The 19,004-nt window shown below is 43.1% G+C and overlaps 1 protein-coding gene across 2 annotated transcripts; it reads right to left on the bottom strand.

The window, feature by feature from the left end:
- Positions 1 to 1,835: 1,835 nt before the first annotated feature.
- Positions 1,836 to 18,952, bottom strand: URB2 (URB2 ribosome biogenesis homolog). 2 transcript variants are annotated; one of them, XM_030236083.2, is made up of 10 exons: positions 18,830 to 18,952; positions 18,483 to 18,648; positions 17,158 to 17,334; positions 12,529 to 15,901; positions 10,956 to 11,116; positions 9,653 to 9,763; positions 8,500 to 8,742; positions 8,029 to 8,119; positions 6,323 to 6,462; positions 1,836 to 2,555 (listed from the first exon to the last, which is right to left on the bottom strand). In XM_030236083.2, exons 2-10 carry the CDS (start codon positions 18,606 to 18,608, stop codon positions 2,358 to 2,360), a joined length of 4,620 nt encoding a protein of 1,539 aa, XP_030091943.2. In that variant the 5' UTR covers positions 18,609 to 18,648; positions 18,830 to 18,952; the 3' UTR covers positions 1,836 to 2,357. The 2 variants fall into 2 exon arrangements, with proteins under 2 accessions (XP_030091943.2, XP_050827938.1); XM_050971981.1 differs by having other exon boundaries at positions 18,799 to 18,928.
- Positions 18,953 to 19,004: the final 52 nt, after the last annotated feature.

Consider the following 19,004-nt stretch of genomic DNA (forward strand, 5'->3'; position numbering starts at 1 on the left):
ACTAACGCAGCCTGGGAGGGAGGGCTCCAAAACTGATTTCAGACGGTGCTTTGTACCCTGGCAGGATGGCCCCATCGTGTGACAACAGAGGAAACTGCACCCACGTGGGAATGCACTCGGGAGTACAAAGCCTGCTTTCTCAGCAGGTGGTCCTCTGCCAGTGATTTAATTCATTCTAGCTAAAAAAAAAAAAAAAAAAAATCCGGAGCAGTTCTTGGACAAAGACCTGGGATTAGCAAGTGAAAGACAGCCTTCCTTTTAACCCCTTTGCTACTTCTACACAGAAACGCTGCTTTGTGCTTCAGAACTCCATTGCTTTGCATGGAGCAGGAGGGGGAATGTGGGATAAGTGGCAGTTGCACAGGGTGTTTGAAATAAAGGTTTAATTGTGGCAGGATTTCAGATTTTCATTCATTCAAGCACTGTGCCCTTTTGATAGCGGGGGTTTGTTAATTCCATCACCCCTGTACATCTAAGTCAGTTACACATTTTCATTTCCAAACCAAGAGGGTAAAATTGCTAACAATTTAAAAGTTGGTATTAATGAAATAAAACTGATCTCAACTCAACTAGTTTACCTCCTCTGGCTAGCACTATTTACTGTGGTCTGCACTCAGAAGCTTTTGAGCTGTGTGTGTGGCTTGCACCATATGGCTGCATCAGGGGAGCCTTGACACTCACATGCCAGAGATGCTACCTCACTTCCTTCCTCCCTCACTTCCTTCCTCCCCCGCTCCAAACCCAGCTCTCTTTTTTTCTGCTCTTCTTTCCACATCCTCTCCCAGTGCTCAAAACCTTTCTTCATTTTCCAGTGTACAAAGGCCTCCACCCTGGAGACCTCCCCTCTTTGGTGTCCCTTTGGATGCCCCCAGCTCCTACATGTTTCCCTTCTGGGACATATGTCACTGTCCCATTTCCTGGTGGGGCAGAAGTAACTCCCCATCGCTGGCCCACACGAAATAAAATACAGAAGTGGCCCAGTGGTGCACAGGATCCAACTTGGACAGAGTTAAATTGCTTCATGGCAGCTTATGGTTTGGTTTGCGTTTGTGACTGGAAAAGTGTTAATAAAATAGCACTATTACTTCTGAACAGAGTTTACAGTACCAAAGCTTTCCAAGATGCTTTTCCAGGATGAGAGGAGGGTTGTCTCCAGTCCAAAGGATGAAGTCTGGTGAGCCCTGGTCACCTCCCTCATCTGAGCCACATGGAGTCTTTTGCCCCAGACAAACTCCATCCTTTGGACCTTGCTATGGAGGCAGATGGACCCAGAAAAGTGCTAAGCAACATTCCAGTCTCCCTCTGCCCACCTCCTATTTACAGATTGAAGCAAATAATCACATGAGAGTATTGAGTTCTTTCTACTACCTACATGTATATGTGAAGACTGTTTTACCACTTAAATAAAAATTAGATCTTTAGCATGTATCATAAAAAATAAACTTCTGTCATTTAGCTAATGAAAGGGAGTTATTTGATAAAACTTAATAAAGCTTCCTGTCAGAAGCTGAACTGAGCTGCAAGAAGTCAAGGGCTTACTCTTTACCTAGAGTGAATACAAAGCAACAAGGCTCAGCTTAGACCAAGAAGAGTCTCAGATAGTAATAGTGGTAATTAACATTTGTCACAAGCTAAACAGTGAGTGCACTGAGAGTGACCACAGCTCAGATGACTAAGTGTAACTGCTTAATGACAGTAAATTGAACAGAGCTCCAGGTAGTCAGTCTTTTGGATTATCATGACATCAGAGGTAAATACAGTTGGGAAGTAAATTCAATAGCTCAGACCAGGTTGCCCAGGGCTGGCTGGACAGCAAAACTAATCAAGCAAAGAGATACAATCTTCCAAATTTTTTACTTCTGCAGGTTTGCACAGTAACCTACTGTACAGCTGTATAACATGGACAAAGTTCTTCAGTTACAAAATGTAAAATAACAGGGTACAAAAATAAGCACTTTAACTGCTTTAATTCTGCTTACCATGTAAGCAAAACCAGGGGTTATATCCCTCACTGGCTTTTAGACCAGACTGTTGCTTCCACAGGAAAGCACCATGATGTGCCAAAGCCTGACATCTGCTGTCAAACTGCAGCGAGCTCCCCAAGGGTCCCAGAGAGTTCACCAGGGGCCAGCAGAGGCACAGCAGTTCTGCCATTTGTGGCACAACACAGGACCAGAACAGCACAGCACATCCTCGCTCCCCAGTTCCCTTTTTTCCCCAGGATGAAGTCTGGCTGGATAAAGATAAATGCAATCCATGTTTAGGACCCTCCTCAAGTTTGATTTTACTCGTTATCCCAAACCAAACAGCAACTGAGCATCTTCTGAGCACTGCAAGATCAATTCATAACTGATTCATCATGCAGTGTACTTTTCCTCCCCCTGCTTCTTTGCTTTGTGGTAGTGGTTGTAATCACTATAGAGATCCTTGAAGACCTGCCTCACGCCTGCTGGGAGCGATGCATTTAAGAACTTGATGTCCCGTTCAATGCAAAGGTCAAGGATGTGATATATTCCTTCTGTGAGATGTGTCTTCACAGCTGGATGCAAAGTCACCTGCGAGAAGAACAAAATTGCCTTAAACTTGAAGATGGAAAGGCAAGAGAACACCACTTCCACAGTCAGTATATATTAATGCTGACATTATCCTTTGCATCAGACCATCTGGATCAGCCCATTAGATAAAATCCAAGATTTTGACTTGTGCAGTATTTTCCTGAATTTTGCAAACATGTTTTGCAAAACAAGCACAGCCCTTGCAGTAAAATCCTCAGGAGTACTATACACATTGCTGAGGTGGCAAAGACACTAATCATCCCAGAATCACATGGACACTCCTCAGCACAACTCTAATAAAAAAACCCTAAAATACTTGCCTTGGATTACACATTTCAGTAGATTCTGTATGTCTTGTATAGGCTGTATGCTATGATGTCAGTTTCAAATGAGCACTTCATTTACATTGGGTAGAAACAATTTTAACTTATCACTTAACAATTTTGTATTTATCTAACAATTTTTTTCTGAGTACTTCAATGTGCATGCCTTAATAAAAGAAGTCTTCAAATATCTCAGAAATGTACATTTCCTTAATCTGTTTTAACACCAAGAATCAGGTACCTTGCCTGAAGTCATATAGAAAGTTGGAGGAACATAAGAAATGAGTCAGGACTCAGCACCCTGCTCCTGACATTACCTCTACTCAATCCCACAACCAGCAGAACTGCCACTAACAACCAGGAAAATCAGCACTGACTCTGGAGCCCTCTGCTGCTCTAGGCTAATTGAAATTTGTCCTGTGCCCACAAATCACTTGCTAAATACTTCACTGCCCAAGACAGTGCTGGCCTCTGGCATCATTGTGTTATTTTTGCTGCAGAACCACGTCTTATCTTTGCTGAATCCCAAAATTAGCTTTATGCCTCCAGATGTGAGCCTCTGCACTCTAGGCCTAATGAAAATCACATAAAAAGCCGTCATTAAAATTCAGGCCTCTTTCTTCCTTAGGCAACTCATAAACTTTCTGCTAATGAAGTGCACTCCTCATCACTGTGACAGGCTCCTGCTCTCTTTCTGCCCTAAATGTGGAACAGCTAATATGTTTTGTTAGATCCACTAATATAGCAGGGAAAAACACATAGCAGGCATTAAGGCACATAAGACTTCCCTTAGATCTGTGATCCTAAAGAGTTTGCACGTGCAAGGGGTTGTAATTTTTCCCTTCTCTGTCAGTTGATCAATTGGTTTGTTTACAACAGATGCTATTTCTCCCTACACTGTACAATCCAGTTGGAGAACAGCTGAGCGTCACAGCTCCCAGTGAATGCACTGGGCTGGGTTCTCCCTTCCTAGGGCAGAGGAATGACTGCAGAGAACATGGACAGGAAAACCCACAGCTATTGACAATATGGACCAGATGGCCCACTTGGGATAAGCAGCTATCTCAGAGCTGCAGTTAATGGAACTGCATCCCTCACATCACAAATTCATCTGGACCCAAGCTTTTTTTGGGCCATTCTTGCTTTGCAGTTTCCTATAAACACCAATAGCACCATGGGAAGCAGAGCCAAAGATTTAAACAGCTGCCACTACTGGCTGGCAGTTAATTATATTTGTAAGTGGTTTATGGCCTATACAGTTAGCACAACCAATTTGTCAAGCATTACAGAGCTCTTGATGTGAGACATTAAATGTGTGAAGAGGTATTCAACTATTGCTGAATTAAGCAACAGCTCATAGGCAACAAGCAGCAAGCACTGTCAACAGTATGAAAGAGATGCCACCCACTCCAGTTAGGAATCTTTCTAGATTAATACAAAATAATTTGTGATATAAAGAGGAGGCACTGAGGGAGCTGTTACACAACCACTTTAGGGGTAAGTGACTGCTTAGGCCAGTAGCTTTCATCAGTTCTAGTTCACAGACCCTTAAAAGGGTTCCAGTAAGTGTGCAGATGCCTACAGAAAGACTTAAACCTACTAACATGTTTTTCTCAGTTATCTTTGATGGACCCACAGGGTCTTCATTTCATTTCTTCAGAGAGAAAGCCACTGATCCTGACTTGGAAGAGATGAATGGTTAAAAGAGCTTTTCTCTCCCTCTGCAGAGCAACATGAAAGATGTGTACATGCCCCATTTAAGACAGGCATCTGAGGGCCCTCTTTCCTCTGATATCCATCAATTCTCAGCAGTCTAATGAGCAAATAAATCATCACCTACTTGTGATCTATCTATTCTGTCAGACAGAAAACATTCCTTTGCCACAGTGTCTAGAGGCTCACTACACCAATTTCCCTTTCCACACCCAAAGGTTCCATGCATACATTACTGATCTGTGGTTTCAGCTATCATCCATCACTTTCCATTTCCCAGTGAACATCTTGCACAAAACTTTCCTAGACATCTCATGAGACTGTGTACTCCCACTGAGACAAGTGTCCTTTCAACTTAAAAAGGTCGTTTGACAATTCAAGTCAGGCTTTCAGACTTACATTCAGTGATGACCAGATTACAGAATTCACAGATGGCTAAAGGGAACAGAAGCTGCCTTAACAGCAATTTTCCCTTTGCTGAACTACTACATTCACTATGTAAACAATAACCAACTAACCAGGAACAGTAAATAATATGGCTAAAATCTGACATCTCCCATTGTTTTGCTCCCCCATTCCACCCCCCAACCAAAAAAAAAAAAAAAAAAAAAAAAAAAAAAAAAAAAAAAAAAAAGAAAAAGAAAAAAGACAGACAACAGAGAAGACAGAGAAGTTTAACCTCTGTAATAACCTTCATGGTTAGTTACACTGGCTACACCACAATCCTTCAGAAACACAGCACCAGTGAGGATGTTCTTTTTGTAAGAGGGCCTAAAAACAAAGACTACATTTCCTTTCTGTATTTCAGCCCATGCCCAGGCCAGAACCACAAATAATCAGTTTGCAGGTACTTGCACCACAAGCAGCATTCAAACCCTGGTGAAATCTACACTGATTGGGCTGAAGAAAATGACAAGCTGAAGTTATCTCTGGATGAGAGAAAACACTGATCTGGCATCCATAAGAGTAGAAGTAGTTGCTTTCAGTAAGGATCAGAATGATATACTTGGTACAGAAGGAGAATCACTGAAAAGCTAACAATTCTTGCCTTGACAACATTTTTTAAATTCACTTAATCATTTACAATATATAAAAAATTTTTTTCCAGGAGAATCTTCCACCATTACTTTGCCAGATTTAACTGCTATCAGTCCTGGACAACTGAGACTATTTGGGAGATAAACTTAACTACCAGATGTATAAGGAAGACATTTTTAACAGTGATAACATATTTACACTGTTTATTTTTAACAGTTTTAACACGTTGTCCAGTGAGTTGGTGGATATCTCATCCCTGGAAACCTTCAAGGCCAGGTTGTATGTGGCTATGAGCAACCTGATCTATTTCAAGACGCCCCTGCCCATTGTAGAGAAGCTGGACTAGGTGACCTTTCAAGGTTATCTTTCAACCTTTTAACCCAAACCATTCAATGATTCTGTGAAGAAAAGCAACACCCAACTTGGCACTAAACCTAAACAGCTTTGTACCTGGGCACTGCATTGTTTTAGCTTAGAAGAAAAAAGCCACAGCCCATACCTTTAGAAAATTCTCCAGGAGTTTGGTAAGAAAGATTCTCACAAACTCTTGCATAATACAAAAGCCAGGATCAAACCTGCATCTCCAAGAGGTATAACAATTGTAACTTCACAAATTTAACAGAGTTGCCTTTGGAACAGAAACTCCAAAGCTAGGACAATACTATGGCACTTTCAAGATGGATGAGAACATACCTTCTGCAATTCAGTCACATAGTGAGCCACAATGAAGGCAGAAAACACAGTGAAGTCCTCCATTTCTGCAGCAATGTAAGTATACATCCGTTCCACCAAGTGTGCACATTTCAGTATCATCTCAAACTCATCCATGTTGCCTAAAACACAAATTGAGACACAGCCTGGCATTTGAGGCTTAAAAACATTAGGAAAAAAAACCCAAAGAATCATTCATTCTTCGATAATCCTTGAAAAACATGAGGCCAAGGACAGCTTGCCTATTTTATCATCTTTTCTTATCACGCCACAGCTAGAGGCCCCCCACAAAACACAAAATACATCTCTTAGAGTAGCTACTTTGTAAGAGCATACTGATTCCAATTTCATGTGCACTGCAAGACAAAAATTACTTGTTATAGATGTTGCAGTTACAGCAGTTACAGTCCCTTCCACAATTCAGTCCCAACTAGCACTGTGGAGGAGATAATGAGGAGACAAGAAGATTGTATTCCCTGCCTAGAGAAAATCAGAAGATGTTTCTTAGAAACAGCATAGTAAGAAAGCTCTTTGATGAGATCTATTATGTGGAATATAGCAGCAAAAGCTGCATCACTGGATGTATCTAAAGTGAGACTGGTGAGATCAGCTGAGAATTAACTCAGTAGGCAGAGAATGAAGAGAGCTAGTACAAACAAGGGAGAAGGGAAATCCAGAAATTACTTCCCTGTTATCTGTTACAAAAACAGTACAATCCTGCAAAGATAAACAGCACCATTTTCAGCTTGAGGATGCCATGTACCTCTAAGCTTCATATGATGATTACCTTATGCAAATATATTGCAGAAGCAAGAAAATTCTCCAAATCTGGCACCAGTTTAGCATATCTTCTCTATCACTGAGCCTCAGCTAATATATTCCTCTACAAAGAATACATACACTTATATTTGCCCACAGTTGTGGGCAACACATCAGCTGAGATAAATCTGAACATGGCACAGGCTGTAGAACATCAGCAGAAAGCTGGGATACAATCAGTTTCAGGCCATGAAGTCAACTTCTGTCAAAACTCCACTATTAATGACAGATATCTGTGTCCTGACCATCTTAATCATTGTGGACATATCTGACGTGTCTACTTTGACTATGTAAACTTTTAATAACTTCCAGTAATAAGCCTGGATTTTTTCCCTTCCTCTTAGGATATTTAATTACCCTTATTCCAAATCCTTGGCCATACAGATATATAAACTAATCTCAACTGATGCTTCAGATACACAGAGTTATTATACTTAGCATAGAATGGTGACAGCTCAGCACTGTAGTAAACATAGTTCCAATCTCAAAAAATTCCATTTAGTAGTATCCATTTGGGATTATAGCTCACACATATTAGCATGAATCACTAGAGCTCACAGCCACCATGCTTGCAGACACAGGGGTTGACAGGAAGAGCAGAAATTTGGCACAGTAAGCCTTACTGCTTCCTGTCTACTTGCCAGCCAATCAGTGACGAATAACTTATTCACCAAAAGCAACACTGTCTGCATGCAGCACCCCAGTTACCTTCCTTAGCCTACAACCACAAAGCTCATCACCAGTTTTTCATAAAGGACAGGTAGGGATGACAGTTTCAATGCCACAGCCAGGTTTTGAGAACTTTGTCCTGCTCAGCATCTCCTCTTCCAAAGCATATATATAAAGCAAAGGTGGAAAAGATATGGTACCTCTGTCTCCTTTCTGACGCCCTTCATGCATGACAGAAACAACCAGACGATGGAAACTGCTCAGAAAGGATGGTGCTGCTTTCAACAGCACCTGAAAAACACATGAAATAAAAACACTTGACAATACATAGTAGAGGGAGTGAAGAGGGTAGAAACTATCTTCTCATTCTGCATCCTGAGCCATTCATGCTTCTAGAATCAATCATAGAAAAAGAAACATTTTCTCCTAACCTAGCATCCGATGCTCATAAGCAAGCCACTGCCAAAGAACAACAGTGCAAGCACAAGCAAAGCAGGAGAACAACTGAAATTTTGTGATTTTGAGATTCCCAGCCTTTTAAATGATAAGTAGTACAATGCACTGTCATACTATCAAGACAAAATATTTCAAAATCATATTAAAAAATTCTATCACTAATATGTTTTCTCTTTCAAACCTTTTCCCCTTCTCCCACCCCATCACAGATATACCTTTGGATGACACTGCACAATAGAGAAGAGCACTTCATGGACCCCCTGGAAGACACCACAATAGTCTTCTGTCTTCAGATGATCCAGAGGGACTGTTAGAAGAATGCTGAATGCCAATGAAACGTGATGTGGATTCACAAGAATCCCTTCTCCCTGCCTTAGCAGAGCTGCTACAGTCTCTAGAATAGGCACAACTATGAGGGAAATCAGTGTCTGGTCCTGACAGGCCTCTTTGGTTTGCAGCTACAAGACAGGAAACAGACAATGAGAAATGCATTAGCCACTTATCATTAGTGTTGGAACACAGAGAACCCTAATGCTCTGACTGGAGTCAATGGAACCAGATCTGTGCTAGCTGGACAGGCAGGGAGACTCCTGCACCTGAGCCATTTTCATGCACTTGTGCCCTGTGTGAGAATTGATGCATTTCAAAAAAACACTGCTGTGAGCACTGGGATGGCAACTGGAATGGCAACTATTCCCCAGCCTCCTGAAAACCAGCACCTCTTTGCACCTCTTCACAGGAATCCAATGATGCAGTTCACTCTTTTACATGCATGCAGATCTATCAAAAGGGGCAGAAACTGCAAGCTTATGATTCCCAGGTACTGCAGAACGAGCCACTGATAAATTCTTGCCTAAAGATATCATCCCGAGAGAATAAAAACCGACATCACTAGCTTTATATGCTGTACAAACAAAGGGCAGGAAACTTGGGTCTGATTAGTTTCAGTTAACTTTCCCTTTCATAATTCAGTGAATTTATATAATTACTTTTTCTATAAGCACTTGTTTTGTTTTTCTGCTGTTGGCTTCTGCTGCAACACATGGCTGATGGTTATCTTTTCCTTTGGACAGGAGGAAGGACAGGAGACAGACTCTCTACTCTGCAGTTTAAAAATTTTCGCCCAAGCACCATATTACACAGTGTAGTTCCATAAAATTACTGTGTATAAGAAATGGGTGACTGCACTCACAGGAGATTTACTTGAGGAAGGAGGAGAAAAAGGGTCTACACAAAAAGTTCAGATGAATCTGGCATGGATTTGTTTAGTTTTGTTCCTGTGTGCATCTGTGCACATTAGCTGTATCCACTAGAGAGTCTAAGAGATAGGAGTGGTAGGTAATGAAGTTACAATAAAGAGATACTTACAGCTAAAGCTGTGATCATCTGCGGGCTGGCAAACCAGAAAGCTTTCCCTTTGTCTCCACTTAATGGGCAGCTGAGCAACAATTTGGTTAGCGTAACAGCTGACAATACTTCCTGCAGAAAGCAGACGGATCATCAGTCAGGGGTACAAGGCACACTGGCTCCTTTCAAGTACAGAAGAGCTCTTTCAAGGTCAGTGGCACTTTTGAGAATTACCAGAGCCTTGACTCATGAAAGGCTTCCCACCAATACCTCTCTTTGGAAATCCTGAAGAAAGCAGCAGCTCAACAGAATTCAATGCACTGAGCAGCACTGACCCAAATGTATACTTTATGCCAGATTTGCTTCACAATCAACTTACTGTACAAAAAAGCTTACATGACTTTTAAGAAAGGAAAGCCTCCTCATACAACTGCCACTAGATAAGAGGGAAGCAGAGGCAATACAAGGATACCGGTACACTGTAAATTAAGAATGCTGCTTCTGGCAGCAGGGGTTTTTTAATTGCTCGTTGTTTATACAGACTGATACAAGAAGCATATTGCAAGCCACATTCAGGTGGCAGGAATTATCTGTGCAATTCAGGAATTCCAGATACACTTGCAAAAAGATGCATCAAAAATTGATGCAGCACATCCACCTCTCTTCTGACAAATAAAACAGGGCTGGATAATCCCACAAATTTAATCCAATTGTCATTCTCAAATCACTAGGCTTTCTATGGAGCATACAGAAGACTTTTTTTTGCCAAAAGTGTTCCATACATCACCACTGGTGCTTAAGCTGCTCTGAAGAAGGGCACATAATTTAAAAAGATACTGAGTGCTATCTGGGTATTGTTGAGTAGCCTTTAGAGAAACGAGTACCAAAAGCACAGGTGCAGTTTTGGTTTTACTTAAAAGAGCCTTTAACTTTGTAAAAAAAGAGCCACAGACAAACACTGACTGCTGGTATCTGTTGTGCAAGAGCTCTGAGCAGCAAGTAGGAAAGAGCTTTTAGCATGGCCTGTAACACCACAGCTGTGTGATTTTTATTGACAATATATGGACTTGAGACTGCTGAGTCCTTAAGATGGGCAGAAAGTTTTTTGAGTAGGTTTCCATGATCTTTCCACCTCTCAATTTATATACAGAACATAGTACAGTCAGAAAGCCCTTATCTATGTAAATTAATTTGACCTGATCACTGAACATAAAGGAGAAAGAACAAAACAATATTTAACAAATGTCATTCAGCCAACAACCCTTTTTTCAAGACACAGCAGACTGCAGAAGGAAGCTGACAACACATTAAGCTCATGCCTTACTTTAGCCTTCTGCTGCCAAATATTCCTCACTTCCAGTCCCTGCAGCACCAGACTCATTATGGCATAAAACTCCTCATCAGAGCAGCTTCCCAGCACCTGGACAAGCACCTCTGTCAGCTCCATCTCCATACTTCGGATCACCTGGGTTGTAATTGCAGGACCTGCATATTCAAGAGACAAAAGCAATCAATTCCCAAGACAAGACTTCCACAGGTAAGAACGGGGCAAACTGAAAATAAAACAGTTCTGGAGGTACCTTTTTAACACTCAAATACATAGAGGGCTTGCTACTTTACCTTTCTCCCCACTAGTGCAATAACTTGATGATCTCAACTATATCCTACCCTCAGTTTCAGAGCAGTCATCATACCAATAAGAAGTCTTCAGTAATACAAAAAGACTACACCAAAGCACCTGCACAAGCCAAGGGAGCAGGCTAAACAAGCCACAAGTCTTTTCTACAAATGGTGGCCAGAGATCCATCACAAATCATAAAAGCATAAAGCTTTTTCTGTGATTACTTAATGACAATACAAACACTGAGATCACAACTGCACTTCACTTGAACAGCAGTCTCCAAAGCAGGGTTTGCACACCCCAGGGTGTGCACAAGACAATTAACTGGGATGTGGAAATTATAAGTAAAATATCTTTAATACAAAAAGGTATTTTAAATAGTGTTTACTTCATCTTTATCTCATGCTTTTTAAACATTTTCTGTGTGTGTGCTTTATAATATACATAGTGGAGTAGCACAAGTATAATTTATAAGTAAGCTATATTCAGGCTGTGTGTTCAATTTCTTAGGTTTTTTAAATGATAGGTGTGTGCAATCAAAAATGTTTGGAGCCACTGCACCAGATCATGCCAGTAATGTTTGACAAATTCCTGCAGTTTGAAGAAGTCAAAGAGAACAGTTATGCCTGCTCTGTGTTCATCTCTCTTTCTGAATGAGACAATATAAAGGAGCCATGAGGTCCCACAGCTGGCAGCAGATGGTTTTCATGTAATTTCCAGCTCTGGCTCTTTATTTGGTGAGGATAAAGGAACCAACCTGCCAATATTCCACGGAATTTATCAGAAATACCACATGGTGTTCATCATCCCTAACAGTTAGGTAACTTCCACTGTTCTATAAATTCACATACCAGATACAAAAACAGATGAGTATTTTACTCTAAGATCTGGCCTGGTGCAGATCAGCTGCCTCAGTGGTGCCTACTATAACAATTACACGAGCAGGACACTGCACTTCAGCCCTACCTCCAAAAGTATTACCATATTCCAGTTACTTTCAAAACGTTCTACCAAGGATGAGTAACTCAGGACCTCAACTTTATTTAAAGATGTTAACATCTATCAGAAGTTTATTACCAAACTAGATGGTGGCTGTGGTCCAGGTACCACAATAGTGCCTCCTTGAAAATTTTCCTGTTATGCATTTAAAAACGGATAGCCTGCTGTTTTAACACAGGTAAACAAATGCAGACTTTAACAGAAGTTGTATGCTTTGCTAAATGGCTTTTAACTTGCAAAATTAGCAAAGGAGGTGGAGAAAGAAGACTTTTCATACCAGAGAGAAGTTTTTTTATAGCAAAAACAACCATGACTGCAGTTTCTTTTTCAGGATACAGCTCTGGCACCGAGCAGAAGACAGTCAGGAACTTCAATGCAAACTGAAGGAACTGCAGATTACTCCCTGCACAGGGTAGCTCTTTCAGTATCTGAGAGTAAAACTCTTGGTACAGTTTAACACGAGGCCGCTTCAAAAACCCACTGGGCTCCTTCTGCCAGTCCTTCTTGACAGGATGGCTCAGATCTGCTTTGAGGAGAGTAGTGACAGATGGTATAAATGCCACAGGCAAAGGCTGGTTTGGGGTGTTACACTGAAGACCGTGTTCAACAGTTCTGACCATCTGCAGAACCACTGGCTCCAGCAGAGCACACAGCACATCCCCAGAATGCAGCTTCTTTTCTGGCAGCTGCTGGAGGTGCAGTGTGACAACATGACAGAGTGTGGTGAATGCTGTGAGCAGCAACTGCTCAGCTGCGGGATTCCAGTTTTTCCAATCTATGCTTTTGGCTGTATCTGTGTCTGGCCTGCAGCTCACCAGGAAAGACATGAACTTTTCCAAGTTGAGCTTCACACTTTGTCTTCTTTCAATAATCATCTGAAGAAAGTTTTCCAAAAATTCTTGAACTTCCTGGACATACTGTGCCCAAACAGGAACAGTCAAGACATCAGTGAAGAATTTGCAAGCTGTAAGCTGGGAGGTCATGACAGCCTCAAGAACATCACTGGCATGTAACACCTTAAGAACAGAGTTGGAGTTCCTGCCCGCTTGCAGGCACCTCAGGAGGTGGAGGCAAGTCCTTAAAACCTTCAGCAATAACAACTTGCTGCAAGAGACACTAGCCCTGGTATTAACTAGCAGGGACAGCAGCACCAGAAAACACCGAGTACAGTCAGAGGGAAGAAAACTGTCTAACTTCAGGAGAGAAACAATCTCTAGCAATGCCAGGCATCTTTGTAGCTGACGTTCTTTCAGGATGACAGGGCAGCCATTTTTTGCTAACAATACTATACATTGGGCAACTTTCTCCAGTGTTTTCCAGGACAAGCTCAACTCATCCTTCTGCACTTTGTTTTCTGATGGTACTTCCAAGGGGTCAACACTTTTGCAAGAAACCAGAATTTCTTCATGCCAAGGAATATTGGTCAAAGTCAGCTGCTGCAGTGGCAGATCTAGTGAATCCCTGGTAGCAGTGGGCAGCACCATAGCAAACTGCTGAATAAGATGGGTCAGAAAAGCACAGTGCAGGACCCTCATTTCTGGTAGAAGAGAGCTGTGGATCAAACCAAGGGATATCTTTGCAATGCTGATGGAAGGCTCCTGGTCCGTGGCAGCTTCCTGAGCTTCAGCCAACATCAACGTTTCTAGAAGCACATTTGCAATGTACTCTACATCTTTTAAGGAAATATATGGCAACAGGATGGTCAGGTTGGACATGACAAGGTGCCAGTGTGCTGTGGGGTAGCTAAGTTCAGTTATCGCGCTGATATCTCCATCCCACGGTTCAGATTCTCCTCTGCTCATGGTGGATCTCCCAGACTCCAGGATGAAAGCTGCAGCATGCTGCAAGGCCTGTAGGTCAGCTTTGGTCTGCATTAACATCATCTTCATTTTCTGAAGTGTGAGCAGCTCTAAGCAGTATTTACTAGTGGAGCCAAAACTACTTGCAAGTTCCATAACTCTCCTCCAACACTGCTCCTTCACACCAAGCAGAAAAGCTGAAATGCCCCAGTGCCTTGCAGCAGATTCAGTAACAGCAGTTTCAGCTGCTGGAGACACGTATTTACTGCAGCTAACACCAAAGAGAGCGTCTACCTCAACCCAAGTGTAAACAAGGAGGAGAGCAGCGTCACTGGCCTTTCTTAGCCAAAGCTCTGACTTTTCTTCCTCTCTCCTAGGAGCCTGCAGCAGCTCCATCAGTGGCTGAATTATTCCCTTCTGTATGTCTGCCATCAAACGCTGAGTGCGAAGCACCACAGGGGAAGGAGTGACATCATCTAGGCTCCTCATGTTGAACAGAAAAGCATGCAGCACCGAGCACACTGACATCAGCTTCAAGGCCATGTCAACTGATCCTTCAACAGCTGGAATGATAAGGGTCTGGCATTTCTCCACAAAGAGATACAGAATGTCCAGAATCTGATTGGGTGGCAGTTCAAGAAGGCACTCACGAAGCTTTGCAGTCAGGCCAGCAGAGAAGATGGATGGCCTCAGTTCATCAACAGCTGGCCGGCAAATGACTGTCAGCACCTGCTCAAAGAGCCGTGGGAACTGCCTCAGCTTGGAGTAAATCTGGAATATGGTGCTGATGAGAGTCTCCTGAGGCTTCTTTGTACGTGGCTCAGAGGCCTCTGCATCAATCCAAGCTGACGACACCAAGTCATCCAGGTCTGGCTCTACTATAAGGTGGTTTAATGACATCAGGAGTTTGAGACACCTGAACCAAGCAGGGATGGAAGCTTGGGAGTGCGTCAGCAGCATCTGTGCTAGCTTCCTGTAAAACCCAAACTGCACTTCCTTGTGCCGGATACGGTCACTGGCGACATTATAGATATCATTGCTGAGCACCAAGTTCAGAAGCTGCTCCAAAGCCAGCAGTTCCATGCTCCAGTCCACAGGGAAAAGGGTATCACTCTTCCCCGCCTCTTGCAGGTCAGAGAGCCTGAGACAGCCAAAAAGCCTGCTGAGCATGTGGAAACACACAAGGTGGTTTTCTGCCTTACAGTACGAGTCCAGAAAGAGCTTATATAGCAGGGACACTGAACCAGCCACAACAGCTCCGTGGAGGGCAGGTTCACACAAGTCACTGCCCAGCTTGGTCTGCACTGTGTTGACTGGTAGCAAAAGAGTTTTCCAAGCTCCTTTCTTCTTCTCCTGGGATTCTTGCTCCGACAGCAGCTCTTCTTTGTAGGATGAGAAAAGCTCAGGCTGAAATAACCCAGCCTGCAGCAAAGTCTCTATTTGGCTTCGTATTTCTCTGCTCAGGTGCTGACACACATGGTTATCATCTGCTTGTGTCCAGCTCCTCACAGTCAGCAAGTGCCTCAAGAGCAAACATGGCTGGAGCAAGTGACTTGTCACTCGCCCAAACACACGGTTTGGGTTGGCTTGCTGCCTCTGGATCAGGAGGTATTGAGCAAAGGTAAGCTGGAGGACATTGAACAACTGGGAGCCCACAGCATCATCAGAAGCCAGCTGCTGACATGCTAGCTTGGACAGCTTGCTGAGGAGATCAACCAAAAGCTCACACTTTGCTGTGTAAATTATGGACAGTGAAGGAGTAGAAAGGATGCCACTGGAGCAGCTCAGCACAGTGCCAATGTTCTGCTGTGTTTTCTCAGAATAGGCTTCTGATAACCTTTTGTTTATAATCTGAAAAAGGAAACAAAAACAAATCCCAAGAAACAGTCAATTTAGCATACAAAAATAAAGCCCATCATAACGAACCAACAACACCTTGCTGTGGCTGCAAGCCAAAGGGACATGCCAACAGCTGCTGCTGGGCCTGTCACATCACAGGCTTCAAACTAGAAGCTCCACTGTCCTTGCATTTGTTTGCAGCACCAGATGAGTAAGGAAGCCCTCATGCACGCTATGGGCAACAGCGTAAGACTATCCATACTTGATACTAATAGCTCATCCTGCAGAAATGGAGTAGGGGTAAATTTCTTCCCTTCTTGAATGGTCCCCAAAATTATGCTCACAACAACAACAAACCTACACACAATACACATCCCTGCTCTGATACAGGGAGCTTATTTAGTTAGAATTTCCATAACTAAATATCATCTTTATATTTGAAAATGAGACAGTTTCTAGTCCTGATACCTGGAATGTGAAGGACTATTCTCTTTTCTCTTTGAGGAATACACATTTCTAGAGAAATTATGTTGCATTTCTCTTCCTTTTCTCAAACTTTATGCGTATTTCCCTGCTGTTTTCTCCTTCAATCCACTTTTCACTCATTCCCTTTTCTCACCTTCAGATAATGTCTGCAAACAAACTCAGTAACAGTTTACAAATCTGCATCTATTTTGTTAAAAACCTTTCCTGTCTCCTTACACCTTATTGCGGGTGATTCATCTCCTCAGTTGCAACAGTGATGGACTAAAACAGACCCTTAAATTCTTCCCACTGGATGAATCTCTCTACCACCTCTGTCCCTGGTGTTGAGGGTACTATACCTCTGACCTGATCTTCATCCAGACAGGTTTTCACACATAGACCACATTTAAATTTGCCACATATTTTCTGCATTTTCTGCATAACATCTCTGAAGCCCAGATTTCATCCAACCAATTCTCCACACTTCACAGTTCAATTTCTACATGTAAAGACAATCTTTTCTTGCTTCCCTTCAATCTGATCAAAACTAAAAGGATCATTTCCCCAGTCATTTTCACTGCCTTTGCAGCCACTCACTAATTCTGCCATTTTTAACCTTAGCGCTGCACAAATACAAAATGTATTGCAGGACAGAAATAGAGAAACTTTCAGTTTCAGGTCCTGCAAACTATCAGATTAATACATATTTCATGCAACATCTGACACTGTGAGGAAGAGGCAAGTACTGTAAGACATATATATTGCTATCCAGAATTTTATCAGATATCCACAGTCATAGTTACCTCTGCAACTGAAAAACTGAGACCAACTGTCTTCCCACTCTTTAAGAGATCCTGTAGTCTTTTACTATGGATAACATTGTCAAGATATGCCCAGAGTTTTTCAACAACTTCATCCTCCAGTTCGTGTTTCTTGTTGTAGTTGGAAACCAATGCTTGGCTTACCCAATCGAGTAAAACCTGTTAACAGAAGGGAAAACATGAGATCTTTAACAACTCCCAAGCAAAAACAGGACAAAAGCAGTACCTCCTCACAGTTAAAGCATTTGTACCTTGAAAACTGTGCTACATTCAAGCAGAACAGCCTCTGAGTAAGCAAAGAAGTCTGGTCCCAAAGGTTTCAATTCCTAAGAGCTTATGCTCTATACCAAACGTTAGACCTGTGCTTGCATGTAGCATCCCAAAACTTTACTCTGCCAACATTCTAACAGTTGATACTGGTTGCAAATGTAGTCTCTTAAATCAGTGCTCAGAGAATCAGCTGGTTTTCACTTTCTGACAGTTGCAATTCCACTTACATACTTCTCTTCATATGTTTAAATTCACTGCCTAGAAATTCAGGCCTAGGAATTTAGATGGATGCAAACTGGAAAAGATTGAAATCTACTAATTACTATTTTAAAACTGAAGTTGTGGTGTATGGCTAAGTTTAGTATTCTAAGTAGCTGAAATAACAAGAACCCAAACCACATATCTCAGATGTGCAAACCCTAGGCCCAAAAGTACTACTAGGGCTGGAGGAATAGGACAAGACACCCCTAACCCAGAGAAACACTACACAGACCTTCAGCAACAGGATGAAAACAAAAGACTTAGGAGATTGTGGGTTCCATGAAGAGAAAACCAAACCACCTTTCAAATAGCAGTCCATGAATGCACTGTGTGCTCTTTGCTCATGCACAGCAAGTTCTGAGCACCAGAGAACACACACACAGCCTCAGTCAGTCCTCTCATCCTCAAGTTCTTAACTATGCCCAAAAGCATCTGAATTCGGAGCACCCTGTACTGGACATAATACCAATGGCAATGACAGCTCTAAAGACAGTGACTTCTCCTGTCTCTGGGAGACAGAACACAGGCACTACCCTGTCTACAAGAAAGTTTCTTCCATCCTGCACGAATGCAAGACTTAGTGCTGAAGCTACCTTCAATACGTTGTAATAAAAACATTTTCTATAACGACAAAGAAATCAAGAGCTGATCACAATCCTAAACCAGTGTTGTACTTACAGTGCTAACCGCTTAGCTAAATCTGCATTTTAAGAACTGATTCATCCACAGCAGCAGTCTGCCATCGGTATCACTGTTCACCACCAAAACGTACTCACTTGCTCCTTATTAGGCAGGACGCACTGGTGAGAAATCCACGCGAACCGGGCTAGTTTGAGTTTGTCCTCCCAAGAAGTCTTGGCGCTTTTGAGCTTCAGGTAAATCCCGGAGTAGATGGCTGCCATGGGGGCGGCACGTGGGACCAACGAAGAGGCAGACACGGGTCTGGAAGAGACGCCGAGCAAGGAGAAGGCGGTCGGACGGGCAGCGGCCCCGCACCCGGCACTCACCCGGCACTCACGCACGTGGCACCGCTCGGGGCCCAAGCGCCCTTCCGCCCGCCAGCCGCCCACGGCCCCGCTCCCCAGCGCCCACCTCTCCCCCACCAGCTCCCGGTCCCACTCGCCTTCCCCTGCGCTCGCAGGGCCGTCACCGCCCGCTGCCCGCTCCCGGTACGGCCGGGCCCTGCCCACTGGCCTCGGTCCCCGCAAGCCGCGCCAGCCGAGCGCCGAGCCCGGGAGGCGGCGCGCTGGGGCGAGCCCGCGCCCATTGGCGGCCAGAGGGCGCTTGCGCGGCCCCGG

The sequence above is a fragment of the Serinus canaria genome, chromosome 3 (genome assembly GCF_022539315.1).
Source record: "Serinus canaria isolate serCan28SL12 chromosome 3, serCan2020, whole genome shotgun sequence".
NCBI lineage: Eukaryota > Metazoa > Chordata > Aves > Passeriformes > Fringillidae > Serinus > Serinus canaria.

What these genes read in the sequence shown, in the direction of transcription:
- URB2 (XM_030236083.2), bottom strand. Translation starts at nt 18,608, where the DNA reads ATGGCAGCCATCTACTCCGGGATTTACCTGAAGCTCAAAAGCGCCAAG. An exon ending in TTTGGCAGCAGAAGGCTAAA is followed by an intron (nt 9,764 to 10,955) that starts GTAAGGCATGAG and finishes TGCTTTCTGCAG; the next exon opens with GAAGTATTGTCAGCTGTTAC. An exon ending in TTGTGCAGTGTCATCCAAAG is followed by an intron (nt 8,120 to 8,499) that starts GTATATCTGTGA and finishes TGTGTTTTTCAG; the next exon opens with GTGCTGTTGAAAGCAGCACC.